Source organism: Chaetodon trifascialis, chromosome 1 (genome assembly GCF_039877785.1).
Source record: "Chaetodon trifascialis isolate fChaTrf1 chromosome 1, fChaTrf1.hap1, whole genome shotgun sequence".
Classification (NCBI taxonomy): Eukaryota; Metazoa; Chordata; class Actinopteri; order Chaetodontiformes; family Chaetodontidae; genus Chaetodon; species Chaetodon trifascialis.
Genome location: NC_092056.1, coordinates 6,930,205 through 6,949,794, shown reverse-complemented (window position 1 = coordinate 6,949,794; position 19,590 = coordinate 6,930,205). Strand labels below are relative to the sequence as shown.

General features: G+C 40.8%; 1 protein-coding gene across 1 annotated transcript in view; it reads right to left on the bottom strand.

Moving 5' to 3' along the window:
- The window catches only part of glceb (glucuronic acid epimerase b), a 54,280-nt gene that overhangs the window by 14,697 nt on the left and 19,993 nt on the right, over positions 1-19,590 (bottom strand). The window contains exons 2-3 of the mRNA XM_070970850.1: positions 14,556-14,673; positions 4,753-5,282 (exon numbers count right to left, since the gene is read on the bottom strand). Of these exons, the coding sequence (XP_070826951.1) occupies positions 4,753-5,269 (517 nt within the window). The 5' untranslated portion in view covers positions 5,270-5,282; positions 14,556-14,673. The remainder of the gene's footprint in view (positions 1-4,752; positions 5,283-14,555; positions 14,674-19,590) is intronic.

Here is a 19,590-nt window from a genome sequence, read left to right as displayed (position 1 = left end):
TTCACTGCAGGCAAGCATCCCTGTTCATGCAGCCAGAAATAGCTCCGGCAGGAGAATCATTCTGATTAACAGATAGTTCACTTAAAGACCTCGTGACAGAGAGAACACATGTGCAACCCAAACCCCGTCCTTCTGAGAACAACACAATATACTCAGATTAGCTGGGTGATAATGTACCCCCTCCTTTGAAAGTAATCATCTGCTGAATACACAGCTGATCACTTCTGTTTTACTCTCCTTATTGCTGTTTGTGCTGTTTTCCCAATAGGAAGTAATCTTGCACAAAAGACTATTTTTATTTTGAGCTGTTCTGTTTATTTTCCTTCCATGTACGGGTCCAGTTGTCTGATCCCGACTCAGACAGCTCCAGTGTGTGCTCAAATAAATGACTGGTTATTACAAGATTCTGTTTGTCTGTGTCATGGAAAATGAATCTAAATAATTTTCCATGACACTGGTGTGCAATACGCATGATTGAAATCCTTTTAATGATGAGCAACGATCACTGTGAAAAAAATCCCCAAGTAACATCTGAAATGCGCATTTTCTTTGGCTTTATCAAAACTACTAAGGGGGGATGAATTTATCTTAATGTTTATTTTTAAGGTTTTAAAGGTTTCAGAAGTACATAGCATGGACCAACGCCACTCACCACATTTGAGTAGTAAAGTCACAAACAACTCATGGCTGAAGACTGCGACATTTGATTAATGTGTTCATAAAAGAGCATGAAAAAAGCAATACACACACACACACACACACACACACACACACACACACACACACACACACACACACACACACACACACACACACACACACACACACACACACACACACACACTCATGCATCTCCACACAAACACAGTTTCCAATCCCTTGCCAGATTTTTCTTCATGCCTGTCTTGTTACTGGCATCTCCCTTGACAACTTAAGTCAAATGACTGTCAAAATCCTAACACTGTAACACTGTGCTACTCACTGAATAACACTAAGTAATCCATGTGGAATTGACTGTTAAGCCTCCACATACTTTCATGACTCCAGAGAGTGGACTCTCAAGAAATCTGAAAAACTAAGTCTTCTGCCAATTACAGTAGGCTCTAAGCCGACTGAAGTTAATATAGCAGCAAAAGTGCTGCACCATCTTATCATTAGGCAATGCTTTTTCTCCTTTGTCTCCTTTTTCATCACTAGCTTCATTTTTGACCTCTAGCACATCAGCAAAACTGAGACGTCTGGATGAATGTGAGCAGACATTAAAGCCCCGTTAAGCAATGTGTTTAATGGTACTGTAAGATCAAACCAAATGACTGCAATGTGTCGTGCGAAGAGGTCGATTGTTGTGCTGAACCCACTGAGACCTAAGACCCAAAACCTCACTGTGCAGAACCAAAGCAAACTTTTGGAGAAAGTAGTTCTCTCTGCTTGTGGAAGCCATTTGGGAGAAGAGCGAAAACGTCATTTCCGTGGAGGAAAGCCCTCAGCGCTGTTCTCTGCCCTTTCAGTGAAGAAATACTCTCAAGGTCTAATATAACTAATGACACAGCAGCATCTACGCTAACCTCTTTAGGAGCCGTCCCAGGCTGTCACTCGTTGCTCGTAGAACCACATCACTGTGGTTTGACCACAAACTCATAATGTGAAGCAAGGCAAGATGGATTCTGGGATTGCCTGATCTCGTGATTTGTGTCCAGCTGCCTTGCAAGGTGAGTATGCCAGTTAGGTGCACCACGAAATACTATAACTATTTAGCTGGATACACCACTTTCTGCTACAAAATGTTTTACAGAACACAATTGGCAAACAGCTGTTAGAGCAGTGTAATTATATGCAAATCACATGTTGTTGGTGAAAGGCTACTGGAAAACAGCACAGATGAAAAGAGCCTGCCTGCACACTGACTCCTAAACCACTCATTTTATTTAATTTTTGGCATGAAACAGTTTGGAGTCATCGTAACCTGGCTGTGCCTGGTGTCCTGGATTCTACTCAGAGTCTATTCGTCCAAGTCCACCTCTGTCCTCACTGGAAAGCACAAGCAGCAGGTTGATTGTGAACAGGTGTTGGGCTAAGAGGTATCACCTATGTGTCTGCACAGACAGTATAAGTGAGAGTATGTGTGTTGTATCAAGCACTTAAGAGGTTATACGACGCTTTAGACGCGTTTCAGGACCGTGTGTGTTTGTGCAAATGCTGAAGTGATAGCGGTCTACAATAGAACAGGGAGCGAAGACAAAGATGGTTCAAGAAAAAGCCAGAGACACAAAAACCGAGACAGGTCGTGATGTAAGAGGGTGTTATTAGGGAGGATTAACTACTTCCACTAATGACAGTGGCCTGGCTGCTGGAGCTTCATTATTCTCAACTTTTGTTCTTTGTCTCATGGAGGCTCTGGTGCAAAAAGGAAACGCAAGACCTCAATTTCTAACCCTCCACTGCGAAACCACAAGCTCTACAGGAATGGTGACGGCACTTAAAAGTACTGCGTTTGTGTGACTGTCGACTAATAAAAACATTGAGAGCACATATTAGCATTCAAAGACTGATTTATCTGAACCGCTCTCAATCTAAAGATCATCTCATCCCCAGTGGTAACACAATTTAAAGAAGCGAGTGCCTGCTTGAGCTTGAGACATCAGTGAAAATGCTAGACTTTGACTCCTGACACAAATCACATCCCCACTGAACATGCCAGAAGCCAGAGTGATGTAAAAGGACCATCACAGCATTCGCTGAATTTTGCTGAGGATCCTGTTAAATAACTTTTCCATGGCTAGCAGAGTGCGCTGGGAGAGAAATGCTCCCATGACCTTGTTTAAGCCCTGCAGTACCTCACACGGCGACAGGCTAATTAATGAACTGCTATTTTCACCTATAAAAATATGCTAAGCTGAAGAGAGGTGTGTTTGCTTGTGCATGTGGAGTGTTAAATAGCACGGAGCCTTTGGCTTAATTAATGGACCTTGGTAAATTGCGTGTGTGTGAGCAAGTGTGTGGTTATGGGAGTGTAGATGTGTTTCCTCTATTCTGTACTAAAAGACACGGTCTGCAGGAAATGGGAGAGTGAGAATAACTTGGCTCCCTGCTGCTCAGCCCAGAGGTACGAACAGATTTGGCTCGATTCCTGTCTGACCCATTTTCCAATATATATGTTCCCTCCCATAATACATGTGTTGTACTGGGGCATAATTGTGGTAAGGGCAGCATAATTTGTCAGCCAAAAAGGTCTTTAGACAGGGCTGCAGTTGAGACAAAAAAAAAAATAATGAGAGGTACAAAAAGAAAACAGTTCAGTCTACTGAAAATCAACCAAATGTGCTATCAGGCTCTCTGACCTTCCTCATAATTCAGAATTCTCTGCACTGTGAAGTGCCTCTGAACGAGTGCACGACACAATGATAACAATGCTTCTTGGACATTTTACAATAAAGAAAACTACTGTGTGATGAACAGAAAAGCAGATTTGTGTCACCATGTAAAAGAAGAAATGCCAATGTGGGATACTGCACTACATTTACTGCTGGCAAATTACTCGTACAGACACTGGCTATCATTATTCATCAAGCCAACCTCTGCAACTGACACTCCACTGGTGAATGTATCATCTTCTGTTACATCTCCCCACCTAAACAAAAGCTCACTTCTAGAGTGGAAAAGGACTCAGGACTGTGGACAAATAATGAATCACACCCTTTGTGCCTTTATCATTGTCACTGATAACAATGATATGTTTGAATTGGTGAGGAACTTTTTAAGGACTTGAAACAGCCGCTATCTTTAGAGCTCCTGCTGTGATGACTCCTTTTTTTAGTGGTGGTTCAAGGGATTTGACAATAAAAGAAGAATAATGAATATCTGCTTTGTGATTTCAGGTCGCTTCTTCAAGTGACGACAACGTGGTTTGAACTAATAGCTTTTACAATAAGCTATTGATAATTCCTGGTGATTATTTTAAACCTCTGAAGGAAAATAACTTTGAAGATGGACTCAAAGTGTGAAGGGAGTGAGGGACACACTCATTTAACAATCATCCAGCAGGATATCTATACAAAGAAATGCTGACAGACCATGTCTGAGCGAAGAAAACATCATCTTTTAATTGGCTCGGCACAAATCACATTTGGTGGCGTCCGTGTTCAAGAAAGGCTAATAACGTCTGGGAACGGGCGGCAGAGATTGAGTATGTGCTTTTGAAATTTGATCTATCTTGTTAATCAAGTCTCGATTCACTTCCTCACAGATCAAACAGAGACTTGACGACGCATCGCTCTGCTGAGACAGGCCTCATTAAGTAAATCATATATTTCTCAGTGACGTGGGGTTTATTAAATACCTAAATACGACATCAAAGTTTATCATCGTAGTAAGCGTACGTGCATTTTGTGCTGTAAACTGACTGTGTGTATTTGCAGATATTTTATGCTCCATGAACTGTAGAGTCTTGAGTTTATTACTTGTGCAAAAGGTAACGTGACGTGAAAGATGTGACGTTCAATGTTTCTGTCACATTTTTCCACACTTTGTCACCTTTTGAACATGTAACACATTGATTCTTTATCCATCCAAAGAGTTTCTCATTTTTTGGTCTTTTTTCCAGTGAGATGCGACTGTTGACCTTTGCTACACACAGCTACTACTTTGTGAAGGGCCTGTATTCCTTCCTGGACGCCTTTCACTTTTGTTTTTCTAGAATCTAAACACACCTTCTGGATGTTCAGATGCACAGTGACTTGATTTTGTGTGCTTTACCTTCCACTCCGCTTATACACTTGACACGATCACGGACTTCCACGTTGTATCCTTCAAACGACATGAAGACTCCATCGGGGTGGTAGGGCTCACGCTGCGTGTAAACCTTTGAGTAGCTGTGCTGGAACTCAAACCGGTCGTAGCCGTCGTACTGCACCACTTTGCCGTACACCTCGAAGTATTTTTCCATCCAGCTGAAGGGCAGGTAGATCTCTCCGCCCTCTCGCCGGCCTTTGATAGTAGACTCATCGTTGATCAGGCAGTCGATTTCTTCATACTTGATCCCGCCGGAGACCCCGACAACAGGCGGGGGCTCCGGAGGCTGCGGGGGGTGTTGCTGGCTGCTGATGCTAGCATCCCCCACCTTGGGACTCGGAGCCACCAAGGCAGCACGGGGCAGGAAGCGCAGGGAGGTGTCACTGGAGCAGCGGTTCCATAGCAACACAGTGATGAGTGTGAAGAGGGCGCAGATGACGATGAGGGTCTTGTAGTTCACCCGAGCAGCCAGGCAGCGCATGGTCACAACTTGCCTGCGTGACACAAGCACAAGGGACACATTAGAAAGATGTATGATTAATGATTTGCTGCTATTGGCATGTGAAGAAATTTACACCCGACAAATCTCTGCACTATAGACTGACAGCCTGCTGTGAAACACGACTGAATCAATCGTGAGCAAAGGATGATGTGAAAAACATGCAAATCTGCATACAGTCAGTGAATAACATCTGATTTACAAGAGACCAAGTGAGAGGAATCAGGTTACAACACTTTCACATGAACTGCATTCACCTGGTTACTATAAAATCTGCCTTTATGCAGCAGGTCAGTAATAAGATTTCTCCTCTACCCCTGATTTACAGCCACGGCTTTACAAGATTTTTTTCTCTGAGCGTTTGGACGGTGTGGTGAGGACAGTCTGTGAATGCGCAGTGCTCAGTCAAATGTTTAGCAGTGGAAATGGACTAATCTGGAGACTACTGCAGTTTTAATCATTCTTTCAAATTACTTTGAAAACAACGATACATTTCTACGTGTAGAGACCTTTCATTTAAAGCTGCAGCAATTCTGTTGACAGCAGTCCCTCTCTGACGTCTTTGTCTCCCACATGTTTACATCGAATAAGCTGGTTAGAAACTTATTTATGACTACACATAACCAAGACATCAGCTTCCTCCAGGAGAAATCTGGCTGGGGAAAGCTCTAATCCAAATAGCGACTGAAACCAGGTTTCTGGTCTGCAAAGAGAAAGAGAAAGCGTTCTGCTCTTTTACAATAAGTTTGCTTTTCTAGATCTATGAAATGTCAGTTGATTTACAGTGTATCACCAATGATCATACCAAATATATCAATTAAATGAGGTCGGTATCATTCAAAGATCATTTCAATACAACCAAAAGGAACAGGAGGACATCTAATGTAGCATGCTTAGCCGCATGCTTACACTCTTACCCAAGAGAACGCTGCTTGGAACAACTTCCCCTAAATAGATGACAAGTTGTAATTTGTGTCAAACACACATTTTTGATCACTTTTGTCTGTTGAGGAGCTGCGGATGAGTCAGAAGCACAGAAACAGGACAGAGTTGGTAAATGTAGAGCGGGTTGGTAATCAAGACTGTAGACTCCAAACAAAAGCAAACTGGTGTGGTCACACATGCAAGATCGGAGCTTTGTGACCACCAAGAATCTCTGGATTGTGCTTTGATTGTCAGTGTGTCAATTTTGTTTGCTTCTTGTTTTACGTGGCGTTCAAGTGACTTCTGTTCCTCATTCCCACTGACAAACCCCTCTATCTCTTACTGAGTTAGATGAGAACACTGATACCACTGTCACGTCTGCATGGCAAGTATGTGGCTGGAGCCGACAGCCTCCTTTATGCTAAGCTATGCTAAAAGGCTCTAGCTACAAACTCACTGCAGAGACAACAGTGGCATCGTTTCTCTCATTTTACTTCTGGCAAGACAAACCGTATCTCCTCGACGCTGGCCTCCCATCAGTTTAATTTTAGAGATTTGCACGGAATGGCAGTTGTTTCTATCTCTGACCAGCTCAGCCCATATTGCATCTTTATGTCCCTTGAATCCCCCCAGACCCCTCTTTGAAAGGTTCACACTATTACTCACAATTAAGTTGTATATTGACATTTGCCCTCAAGAAAATGTTTTTGTCTTCAGTCCACACAAAGGTTACTGTCACCACACGTTTATATTCAGACGAGATCAGATTGTATGTTATGTGCCTTTCCAATTTATACTTTTATCTATTTTCATTGTAATTACACTCTGTACACCACTTTGGGTCAAGATTTGCTATTACAGAGACCTGCCATGCTCACAGCAATGTTTTCAACAGCAGTTCAACAACATTTGAGATCGCACAATAAGAATGGAGACCTCAAACAATGAACCGAGCAAATCAGGCACATTCACGACACCAGTGAGAAATCAATACACATACTGAGGTCGCCTCCTCCACACTAATTACAGCTTACTGCTCAGAGAATTTACTATTACAGTGACAGCAGAGTTAGGTCCTCTAATGACAGAGGAAGGAGAGGAGGAAAATCATTACTCCCCAAGTTCCTTTCAATTTTTCAGCTTAAACTAGACACACTACTGAAGGTCAGCTCAATTAATGTGCAGCAATTGGACAATAGTAATGTGCTACATTGCAGTCAAATTATACCACTAGCCGTTTCTTCAACAAAGTTTATGCCTTAGATGAGTCTTAAAACACAGGAAAGTGGACTGCCAGAGTGCTTAATCAAGCAAATGTTGAGGGAGGGAAAGTTATACAGGATGAAGAACAGCCTCCCAATAAAAGGCTTAGGAGCAAAACTTTAATAGCCAGAGAGTGGATTTAGGCTCTGCGTGTGTAATAAAGGGGTTGAGAAATGTCCAATAAAATAGGCACAGAATATCTTTTCCTCCAATACGCAACTTATCATTTTTGATCCATAAGAAAGGTTCTCGTGTAAAACTTTTTGCTGTTGTCTTCCAGTCAGCGGTGGAAAGAAAGCTGCGCCTGATAAATTATTGCCATACATAAAAACTCTTCATTGATATTTAGAGAAATGTCAGCCTGGTGCAGCGATGAAAGAGTGGGCTGATGGGAGCTCTGACGATGCTGAATACTGCGGTGCAGAGGGCCAGGGGCCTGCGCCCTGAAAGATAAGTAGGACCGGGGAACCCACTATAAATAATTGGCTCTTTTTATAGTGATTCGTCGCTAGTGTTGAGCTCAAGCTCAAGGTGGATAGACATGGGCTTAAGAACTGTAGTACGGAGAGCATCCTAATGCCTCACACTGACGATTCGTGTAAAGCCATATCCAATTTCTTGAAGGCAATTTAAAGCCTGATGCAGCATCAGTAAGAAGTCTGGAAGCAGAGTTAAAGTCACAGGGAAGCAAGTTACAAGATGCAGTCTGTGTGTGGTTCAGAAACGTTCTGATTCAGGTAATATCACTCTGTCTCAGTCACATCTGACAAACAAATTTGGATTTGCTATGTGGCTGAAACTACTGTAGCTCTAGAGGCTGAAAACAACCTGAAACTAAGTGGAGAGATGGACTAGCATGATGAAGAAACTCAAGAGAAAGACAAAGACAAAGCTGAGAGAGAAGTCAGAAAAGCTAAACAAACCTGACACCAAAACTTTATTCAATCTATATTTCATTGCATTAAATTAAAAATATTAGCAGATAAAAATGAGCAACACGAAAAAAGGATGATGACATGATACACTTCACACAAGCGTGTTTCATTGTGACAGAGCTCATTCAAGACACAGTTAAAAGAACTTGGAAAACAGGAGGCCTTCAGGGGACAGCAGGTGAACCCACCTCAGACCTGACCTGAACCAGCCCCGTCTGGAAAAGGGTGCCAACTCTTCATCAGTGAGGTAAATGCAGCCGAAGCTTGGATCATAACTTCTTTTATGTTGTTACTTATCAATATTAGTTCAAGCCCTGTAGAATATTTCATACTGTTTATGGTGGAAAACGTGTAATACAGATCCAAACACCATGTAACTCCATGTTTCTAAACACATAGAAACTGAATTCAAATCCCCAAACAGAGTAACAACATTTTGTGTCCATGCGCTCTAAACTGCGTTTCCACTGAGCATTTAGCGAGTGTAACAATGCTGTCAATGTCCTCCTCACTGTGTCTCCACAAATGAAGATGTTTGTTAAATAACATCTGCTGCTTTGCATGAGTTAATTACAAGGCAAACAAACGACATTTAGCTAGTTGCTCAGATAATAGCTGCACTGCCTGTGTATTTTAACTCACACTCACTTACATGTATTTGGAGTATTTGCACACCAGTAAAACAGCAGCACTGGTTGTTTATTCTACGACTCCATCAGTTGTTTGTAGCAAGGAGGAGGGGATGGTTGAGAGTACAAAGTACGTGAAGTCAGGACTAACCATCCACTTTATTTCTTTATTTCTTCACCATAAAGTCAATCTTTCCTCAACTTTAACCACAATCTTTTGTTAACCTTTAACCAGGTACTTTTATTCATTATTTTTTGATGTCATTGTTGGATCTTTTTTGCTTTGTCGTTTAGGTATGACGACTTTTGAGTAATCCACTGGTTATCAGATCAACTCAGGAAGCACTGCACAGATATAATCCCTCTGATAATACGGTTTTGATCTGCAAGGAAAATGACACTGACAAAAAATATATGAAAAAAAGACAGATGCAACTGGACAGGAGGTGGAAGACAATCCTGTTGGAGGATCAAAGTCTTCCATGCTTGACAGATTAAGGAAAATGACACTAGAAAACAAGAGCAGATTTTCAGTTTACATGCTCAGGAAGCTGAAAAGTGCCTGAAATAACAGGCAGAGACTTGCTGGGGCTACATTTTTATATTACAGCATCATTCTTTATGAATACCTCAATGATCAAACTTGGCACTTGCAAAGCTTTTTTGTTTGTTTGTTTGTTTTAAATCAAATCCAGCTCCCCTTGTGCACCCAAACACCCGTATTCCACTTACTGTTTCACAAATCACAAGGGCTGTAATTTTAGAAAGGAGATGCACTATAGCCAACAAGAAAAAAAAATCCAAACACTGCAATCATTATACAGTACAGCAGCTCTGGGGTCAGTGCTGCCAAGAATGTTCTTGAATGAGATTGATGACTGCGTTTTGTGAGGTTTTGTAATCATATAACAGCCCCGATGTCAAGGTCTCTGTGTTATTGTTGGTAAAACGTGGAGATGTGTGACTACAAGTGTGTCTTTTCTGCTCACTTAAGATAAGCACGAAGAACGTGTAGGAAGTTGAGGCCACTTAATTATTTTATCCCTATATAAACAATAGATCCATTTACAAGTAGCAGAAAATTGACAGCCCTTTACATATTTACAGGCCTGGCACACTTTCTGTAGGGGGGCTACTGACAGAAGGCTAAGGGACAAAGCAGAAATACTTTACTTCCTTAACCTTAACTGATCAGTAGAAATTGCCCCAATTCAGCTATATACTGAAGCTGAAGCTACAGAAGTGGTATGAACGGCTGAAAGAATGAATTCATTCATAGATTGGTTGACCAACAGATCTAAAATCTATTTTGATAATTGATAATTCGAGTTTTTGCCAAAAGTGGCAAACATTCGATGGGGACGGCTTCTATGGTAATGAATATTGTTGAGTTTTGGGCTGCTGGTTGGACAAAAAGAGGCATGTGGAGACGTCACCTGTGGCTCTGAAATACTGGGACTGACATTTTCTCAGTTTTCTGATGTTTTATATTTCAAATGATCGATTGAGGAAATAATAATCATCAGGCATCATAAATAGGCATTATATTTACGAGTAACCAATCACAAAATGGTCCACTTACAGTATGCAAACAACAAACCCCTGATAGGCTACATCTGACTTTGTAAACGCCTCTTGATCTCTGACTAAGTCCTTCATGATATGCGCTGACTGCTGACTGGAGCTCCCATGTCTGATAATACGCAGCTTTTCTGCTGCTTCTGCTGATCATCAAATGCTGATTGTGATGGACTACAACATGTGAGGTATCTCTAGTTGCTTCATCATGTGAAACAAGTGATTTCCTCACTTGAAACTATGTGTATTAATTCACGCAAATATTTGGATGTCTTCATTGCCCAAATCCCTGCCAACAAGGCTGGGAAAATTCTAGCAAACACCTAAAACTATAATTGTTTGTTACCCATGAGAAAGGGTGAGTTGTCTTTAAAAAATCTTGTGAAATCAAAAGAGCAAAAACCACTGTGACCTTGCTAAATGCACTTCAAGTCAACTAGCTGCTAATCTCTGTCCTGGTCCCCAGTGCAGAAAGCACAACATTTACAACATGTCAAACCTGCTGCAGCACTGAGCATAGGGATGGGAAAATGGAGTTGTTTTTCTTCTCCTGCTGTCCTCCGGTGCAAAAATCACAAGCAGTCATCACAGCAATAAAAGCTGAGCAATCGTGAGCCACCCCTGGGGAGCGATTGGAGCAGAAGCCCGGTGTATGTGTGAGATGCAGGTGTTGTAGCCCAAACTAAACTCTGACATTTTCACTGCTCTCCTCCATGGGTGAAGTAAGGTAGAGGTTTGAGACTGCCTGTAAATTATCAGCTTATGTTGAAGCTGGGAGGCATGTTCCTGTGGAACGGGGACAGTGTGTGTGTGTGTGTGTGTGTGTGTGTGTGTGTGTGTGTGTGTGTGTGTGTGTGTGTGTGTGTGTATATTGTGGGGTCTGTTGTGGTTCTGAGCCTTATTATGACACTGTTGACAATTCAAGGCAACAACAAAAAATTGCTTATCTCTTTATTCCAAGACCATTTAGTATGTCAGTAGACTGACTATAAATGTCTGTTTTGACCTGTTGCACCGCTCACATTCTGAGCAACACCAAAATATGTTAACACTCCCCTCCAGGCATGATTTACTAAATTTCTACAACAGTCGGATGACAGGAAAATCATTAGCACGTGTTTCATCAAGGGTTGTAATCTTTGTGGCAGAGCCATTAATATCAAAGTCAACACTGATCTGAGGTCCGCTATCGAGTTGTTAACAAGAGGCAGCTGAACCTTTAAAGGAGTGCAAAGATGGTAAGGTTAACTGGACCTTCCACTTCCATGTAATCAGAACAATTAACTATTACAATTTGACTAAGGAGCAGGATCTGCAGCTACCTGGTTTCTGCGTGGCCACCTCTCTCTCACCGACTGCAGATGAAACCACAGAGCCGCAACCACAGCGAGCAGAGACAGACAGCCTGCATATTCATGAGGCAGTGCTGTAGACTTCAAGGAAAACTGCCGGTCGTTCTGTCGCTAACGTCTGCCACTAGATTTGTTATTAGGCTGTTTTAAAATAAGTTAGCTAAAGGGGTCTTGAAAGCCACCAAATCTAGTGACACCAAGGCTGCAACTCAACTTTTCCGTAATAAATTAATCCTCTGAATATCTTTTTGATTAGGTCATTAATCATTTGTTCTATACAAGGCTGTAAAATAAAGAAAAATCACCATTTCCTGAAGCCCAATGTGGCCTCTACGCGTCCTGCTGCTCAACAGCCCCAAATGCAAAAATATTCAGTTTACTATCACATAAGACAAAGAAAACCAGCAAATCTGAAACTGGAACCAGAGCACATGTGCTTGAAAAACATCAGAAAATTCTAAACCAATAATGCAATAAATACATTCCAGTTCATTTCCTGTCAGTCGAATTATTGAGGAGTTGTTGCAGCTCTGGCTGACACAGTTACAGATTTGGCAACACTGCGATGGTTTCGAGTGCGATCCATCTGGTCACCATTTAACTGTAAAACACGCACTTGAGACCAAAACCTTGGTGTTACTCCAGGCCTGCAAATAAAGTACTGCCACCGGACAGACAAGCCTACACCAACACAACAGATCGACCAGTAAACTTGGATCAGTGCTCAATAATAAGACTTTGTTTAGAGGCACCCGAGAAGTAAGCTTTGAAGTTAATGCGCCTGTGTGTTTTATCTCCAGTAGGAGGATTAAGCAAGTCATTACCAAAAAGCTTATAACTGAGCCCCACTGAGGGATTAAACAAACTCCTAATCAAATGGAGGGGAGACAAGAGAAAAATATACAAGCAAGTCCTTTATGCGTCACTTTAGAGGCAGGTCAGGCCAGCTGCTTGTCCTACAACGTCATAAAAACAAATGTGGATCTCAGAAACAGGGAGTGGCAAAGGAAAGGACTTTACAGCTAAGAAACACATCATGCTATGGTTGGATTTAGTGCACACGGTCTTCAAGAGTCTGAACCATGTAAACTCTAACAGTCGGGGGAAACTGGCACCGTACATCAGCTGTGATGTGGGGTTTAATAGTCCATGCATGCTAACTGTCTTAGCTCAGATACATATACTGTGTGTGTGTGTGTGTGTGTGTGTGTGTGTGTGTGTGTGTGTGTGTGTGTGTGTGTATATATATATATATATATATATATATATATATATATATATATATATATATATATATATATATATATATATATATATATATATATATATATATATATATATATATATATATATATATATATATATATATATATATATATATATATATATATATATATATATATATATATATATATATATATATATAAAATAATAATTTGAATGTTCACCAAGCAGAGTAATTCACTAACTTTAAGGGTAATGTTGGTAATGACTTATATGACCACCTGTATGTATGTGTTGATGTACTGTTTTCAGGCTTCTCAGTCCTAATGACGTTGCCTCTCATGTTTTTGTCAGTTAATGAATTAGACAGGAAGCCTGCAGCCTAATCACTGTGAGTACAATTGAACAAACTGTGGAGTCAAAACAAAAACACCACAAAATGATTCAAGTATCTTGCAGTTAGAACAAATTACACAATCAGATTTTGTCCTCATTTTCTTTTCCTCACAGTGAGAGTAAAAGCAAGGAGGCCTGAAACATGTTGGGAGTCCTTCCAGGTATACTTTGTGATCTTTGTGCCTGTAATTGGCTGCTTTTTTTTGCAAATATTGAGTCAAATCTTTTATTTTTTTGGTTCCTTGCATTTAGCATCTCCCTGATTTCTTCTTCGTGAGCTTAATATTTACCAAACAACTAACAAGTTGTGCAACTAGCCAAATGGCATCATTAGCATTGGCACAGAATTATCTTCTATAGCATGATTATGAATTGTCCAACAAACACTGCTGTATACCCAAAGACCAGATAACACAAATGATTATATCACATTGCCCATGTGACAAAACTGTCTCCAATATTAGCTTTGGTATGAAGCAGTGTGCAATTATCCAGAAATTATAACAGCAGTATGGAGGTGTACGTCAGTGTCTCCAATCCAGCAGATTCTCTTCATGCAGACACACAATTACCCGTGTTATACAAGCTAATGAACCGACAGCTAGTTCAAAGGGCTCCAACTTTCCTCATGCTATCAAAGATGACTCAGTGATGAAGAGCAGGGATGCAGAGCTTAGCGGGACTTGTAACTGCTACGCTTCATAATTTCATCATACGAGCAAGACTGAGCCGTTTTTCACAGTAGATATAAGAGTATGCAGAAATTTATCATTTCATTTGTCCAAGTAATGAAGTCGGCACAAACCGGGATGCAGAAGAGGTTGCGCTGCATATACAGTGTTATTTCATTTAAAAATACCCAGTGTCTGAGCTTGGTCCTGATTCTGTTTATGCTAATGGACGTGAGGACCTTGAACATGAGGGTATGCCGCCCTGAATGGAGGACTGTAATGATATTCATACCGACCTCTAATCCATTCACAAAGAAACGGCCAACTGGCTGGACATCCTGTTGACATTCACCACAGCGTCTTTCCACAGCTGGTTCTTCTGGTCCTTTTCCGCTCGCAGTTGCCTCACAGCAGCTATATGTGACAGAAGAGAAAGTGGAATTCAATTATTGTGCTTACCGTTATTTTTAATAGGTACAGTGAAATAACATGCATACAAATCTGTAACTCTGCATGCTTGATGTACAAGAGCACACCTGCAGATGTGTCTGAATACGAACATACACAGACAAGCACATATGCATAGATATGTCGTTTCCTGGTTTTGCTTACGCTGTTTGATTGTGCATCTGTAATCATGTATCGACGATTCTTTTAACTGTAACTCACATTGATGAGAGAGTGGCGGGCTTAGCTCATATTAGTGACCGTTTCTGATTGGTTGATAATCATGCAAGAATGAATTCCTCCTGCATCTCGGTCTAAACATTCTCGCATGAAATCCTTTAAAAGGCTAAATGTTTCCGGAGGTAAATTATGATTGATCGCTCCTGCTCACTAAGCAGGCTTTTCAATACAAACAAACTCAAAAACAAAATTATTAACCGTTGTAATTCTTTTTCACTGTGGCTAATTATAACCTTAAATCAATGCCCCATCGACTTTGACACCGAAACTCTATAAATTAAGATAAGGAAACAAACACATATTTGTAATTGTAGCCATGATGAATTTATAGGCTTTCCGACAGCAGGGTCATTAATGTAAAGCCAATCTATCAGTGCAAATATGCAGAGAGTGACATGGATACTTTACACTGCAATTAATCTCACCAATGTATTTCTAGACCCTGTTGAAACAGGCCATTAAACTAAAGAAGGTGCTGACTTGCCATATCAAAGAGAGCATATTGATTTTTTTTATGAAATGTGCTTATTGACAAAGCACTTAAATTAGATATTGTAGAAATAAAACCAGCTTGGCTCCTTCTGTCATTGCAGGGCCCGCTGCAGTTTTACAATGCATGAAGAGAAAAAGAGACAGAGGGAAGAAGACTACGAATAGGAGAATGTCAAATGGACAAAACAACCGGAAAACATTACAATATCATGCAATCCAATTAGGAATTAGTTAAATAAGTCAAAAGCACCATTTGTCTGCACTTTAATAATCCTAAATCAATATCTAAACTTAATGTTGCTCTTCAGTCTTCTCTCACTCAAGTACAGGTTGAAAACGGATCTGAAGAACATAATAGTGAAAGATTACAGAGTGCCGATGCCCAGCTGAACCCAAACTGTCTATCCATCATTAACAGACCACAGCTTGTCTGCTATAAACACGTATCAAGTATCAGAAGAGGCAGACATGCCAGCTTTCCAGCCCTCTTCTGTTGGCAGATTTACCGTACTCCAACACTGGCTAAAGAAGCAAAAATCCTAAAAGATCATTTATCTTAAAAACGTGTAGCTACAATCTGCATATGCGATCTACTCTGTAAAAGGTCTGAGAAACAAACCAAATGAGCATTTTCTTAAATATTTCTGACATAATTACGCTCTGATGAGAAAAAGGGAGGTTTTTGAGTGAGTGTGTGACCTGCCCTGATCTGAAAGATGGCACACGTTGTACCCAGACACAGTGAAAAGGAAGCAGAAATGTCAGTAGTCTTAATCAATATTCCCTGGCTACTGCATGGGTGTACTGATGCTTTCTGAAGCAGGTGTGCTGCAGGCAGATGGTGAGAATTACAAAATGAGAGTAAAAGACACCCTGGAGCAGCTCATTCTTCCTGGAGCTCATCCTGCACCACTCGTGCCATCAAGGCACTTTCCAAGCAACACTTCAGTCTCAATATCTCCTGTCTGAACAGCTGGATGGAGCGTTGTCTTGCTTAAGGCAGCATCTTGGCTAAGACGCTGCACAGGTATCAACTTATGCAGACACCAAAGTCAGATGGTCAAAAACAGTTGAATGGACAACAGTCTCAACAGAAACTGAACAGTATAACTTTCATGAATGTTGGATTAATTGCACGACTGTTGTATTAGACTGCATTAGTTTTTAGCAAAGTGTACCTAATAAATTGGCAACTGAGAGTGACACCAAACCTATTACGCTTCAGGAAAAACAAACAGCAAACACCATGTGTTTAATAAATGAGGTGACTGTTGAGACCATCATCTGGTCACTACACTGACAATGACACTGCATCAGGACCTGTCTGATTTAGCTCAGCAGGTGACTGATTAGCAGCTCTGCTAATCAATGCCCCGGAGAAAATCCTGCATATTGACAGATCTTTTAAAACAAAGTTCAAATGACTGTGATCATTTTTGTCAGCTTACTGTATTTTTATTTGATTAAGACAATATGTTAAAGACATTTCAGCTTCGTCTTGTTTTATTCAAATCAGTCCTGATCTTCAGAAAGTGTTTATCCAAACACAGGTGTTGCTAAAAATGGACTGTGAGGGAGGTGTTCTGATATTACATCAGCAATAAGTACCTTCTGTGGCATGGTATAAACTATAGTTAACACAAAACAACTTATTTGCTAAAATACAGTAATGAAAAATAAAAGAAACCGCAACCAGACCGGATGATGGAGAGCTTCTTTCTCGAGAGACTTTTGAAGAATGTTTGAAGAAGTTTAATTTCTAAAGTTGAACCAGCGCAAAGTATGAGTTATGAGTATAATCTCTTAAGGATGTGTAATCAAGGGCAATGAAAGCCAAGGAGAACTCCAGCTCCTCTGCAAGGTGGCTTAGCATGAGCTCTCAAAGCTTAGCACTGCACTGACACCATTTTCATAGCCTCTACATATTGTCCCATTTAATCGACCTTTCTTAAGCAAGAGGTTGACACCTCGCCTATGAATCACGAACATCAACTTTATGGCTCTCTCCTGTGAATACATTTTGAACATTAGGCTGAGGATATTTCTTTTACGGCGGCTTGACTGAGAATTATATTAGGTCATTAAATATTTTAGTCGCTCCTCATTTGCTGCCATCCCGACACAAGCAGCCATCTATCAGGACTTGTAGCCGGGGTAAAAAGAGAGATGGTTACCCATCTGCTGGGCATTCATAATACATCCATTTTCTCTGGGGAGTCAATGACTGGCCAAACACTGAATGATCACACCACTGATGCCGCCACGGTGCCAGCCATCATTGACCATCTGATGCCCACAGCAACATCCAAGAATTCTGCAAAGTGAAGAGCTTGTTTAATTGAGATTTCTTCTTGCAGAGATGGAGCGAACTGATTAAATGTGGTCACTTCTTATTAAATACTACATCAACTCCGCCTCTGCTTGTTGACACATAAACCATACGCAGTGTGGTGCACACATTTTCAGATTCAAGACAAGTCGTTTTAAGGTTAATTTAAGTTAGAGTTTCGGGCTGCAATCTGCAGATTTTTCTTGATTAATCGATTGTCTAGTTTATTAAGTGTTCAAAAGTTATGAAAAAATATTTGTCCAACCAACAGTCTAAAATTAATCAATCAGTCAACTAATTGCTGCAGTTCTTGTACAGTTTGCTGTGTTTGGAAGACACATATCTGTATGCAAACTCTAAACCAATAAAATAACTGCATGGTTTGTTGTGTTACATGTGAGTACAAAGAGAGAAACAAAATGCTACATTTAGACAATTCAATTGGTCATTGGATGGGACACAGAAGAGCAAGTGTCTCTTTTCAGGCGAATTTACATTATGCATGTTTTATATCAAAAGGTTAAATAAAACATGCACTCCTGAAAAGGAAATTGAAACTCTTGCTCATTACCTATTAATGACCTGTCAAAAGCGATAAAAATGAGGTGATCTGGGGTACATTTAATGGACTGCAATGAAAGAATACAATGCTTCTACATTAATAATGGTCTAATTAAATAAAGAAAAATTGCCACCAAAAATCAAGACATGGCCAAAAATAAGATCTTAACTCCATTCTCCCAGAAAAGCCAGGTGCCGATCTTTGCTTTATGAACCTCTTATTGCAGCCAATGTGATTCTTTTACCAGTTCAATCAATGAGCTCACTTAAAAAGCCACAAACCTCGGGGCCCGAGCTAGTCACCAATGCTAAGCATACTCTACTAAAGCATGGGCCCCATGCCAACCCCTTCCAACTCTCAAAACATTAGGGTAATTTTCACACTGGATTTAGCCAACAAAGAGGGTTTCAGCTGGCCTGCGTCACATGCTGAGAGATGCGTTGTGGCTGTCACAAGTGTTCAGGAATACAGACAGTAAATTCTGATGTTATTTAGTGGTGCTTTGCATACATTTAGGGGCTCTGTTGCTCCCTTTTTGTGCCTGTGAAAAAATGCTGGATTGTTGCAGTGAGTTACACCCAGACTGGGTGCAGCTGTTCACCCACTGTTTGCTCTCTTTTTTCTCCCATGCACAAACGATTTTCCATTTGTAAATTCCCCAAAAACCAACACTTCACCTGTAGCCTTTTTAGATAGTTACCCCTTCAGTAAAAATACACTCTAAGATTCCTTCTGCATTCAGTCATTAGATCACAGTAATATCAGTGTTACAGTGACACCGTTGAAAGCTGAGGCAACAAGCACCGACAGGCTCTGGGGAGGCAGGTGGAGTCAGTGCGCAAACACGGTTCACAACAGAGAAACCCAAAAAATAAGCGTCTCTGAGAGCCACTCCTGCTTTGCACTCCAACTCTAAACGGAAGAAACAGGATGAGAGGATAAGACTTGGAGTGGGAGGCAGCAAAGGCAAGCTTGCGAGAGGAAGCCAAGATGAAAGTAAATAAGAGTTTGGAAGTTTTTGGAAGCTGAGTAAATACCCTTGGTGCCTGTCAAGACTGTGGTGCTCTCTGCAGTGAACTCTGCTTTTATGCTTGTAGGCAAAAGCTGGTGATGGAAAGACTATACCATCATATTCCAGCAATGAGTCACAGAAGCAGCAAAGAAATATAAACACACAACAACCTTCAGCAACAGCAATAAACCAGTTAAGGCAGAGGAATTATTCATGGCCTCATTAAGTATGAAAAAGATGAAATCGTAA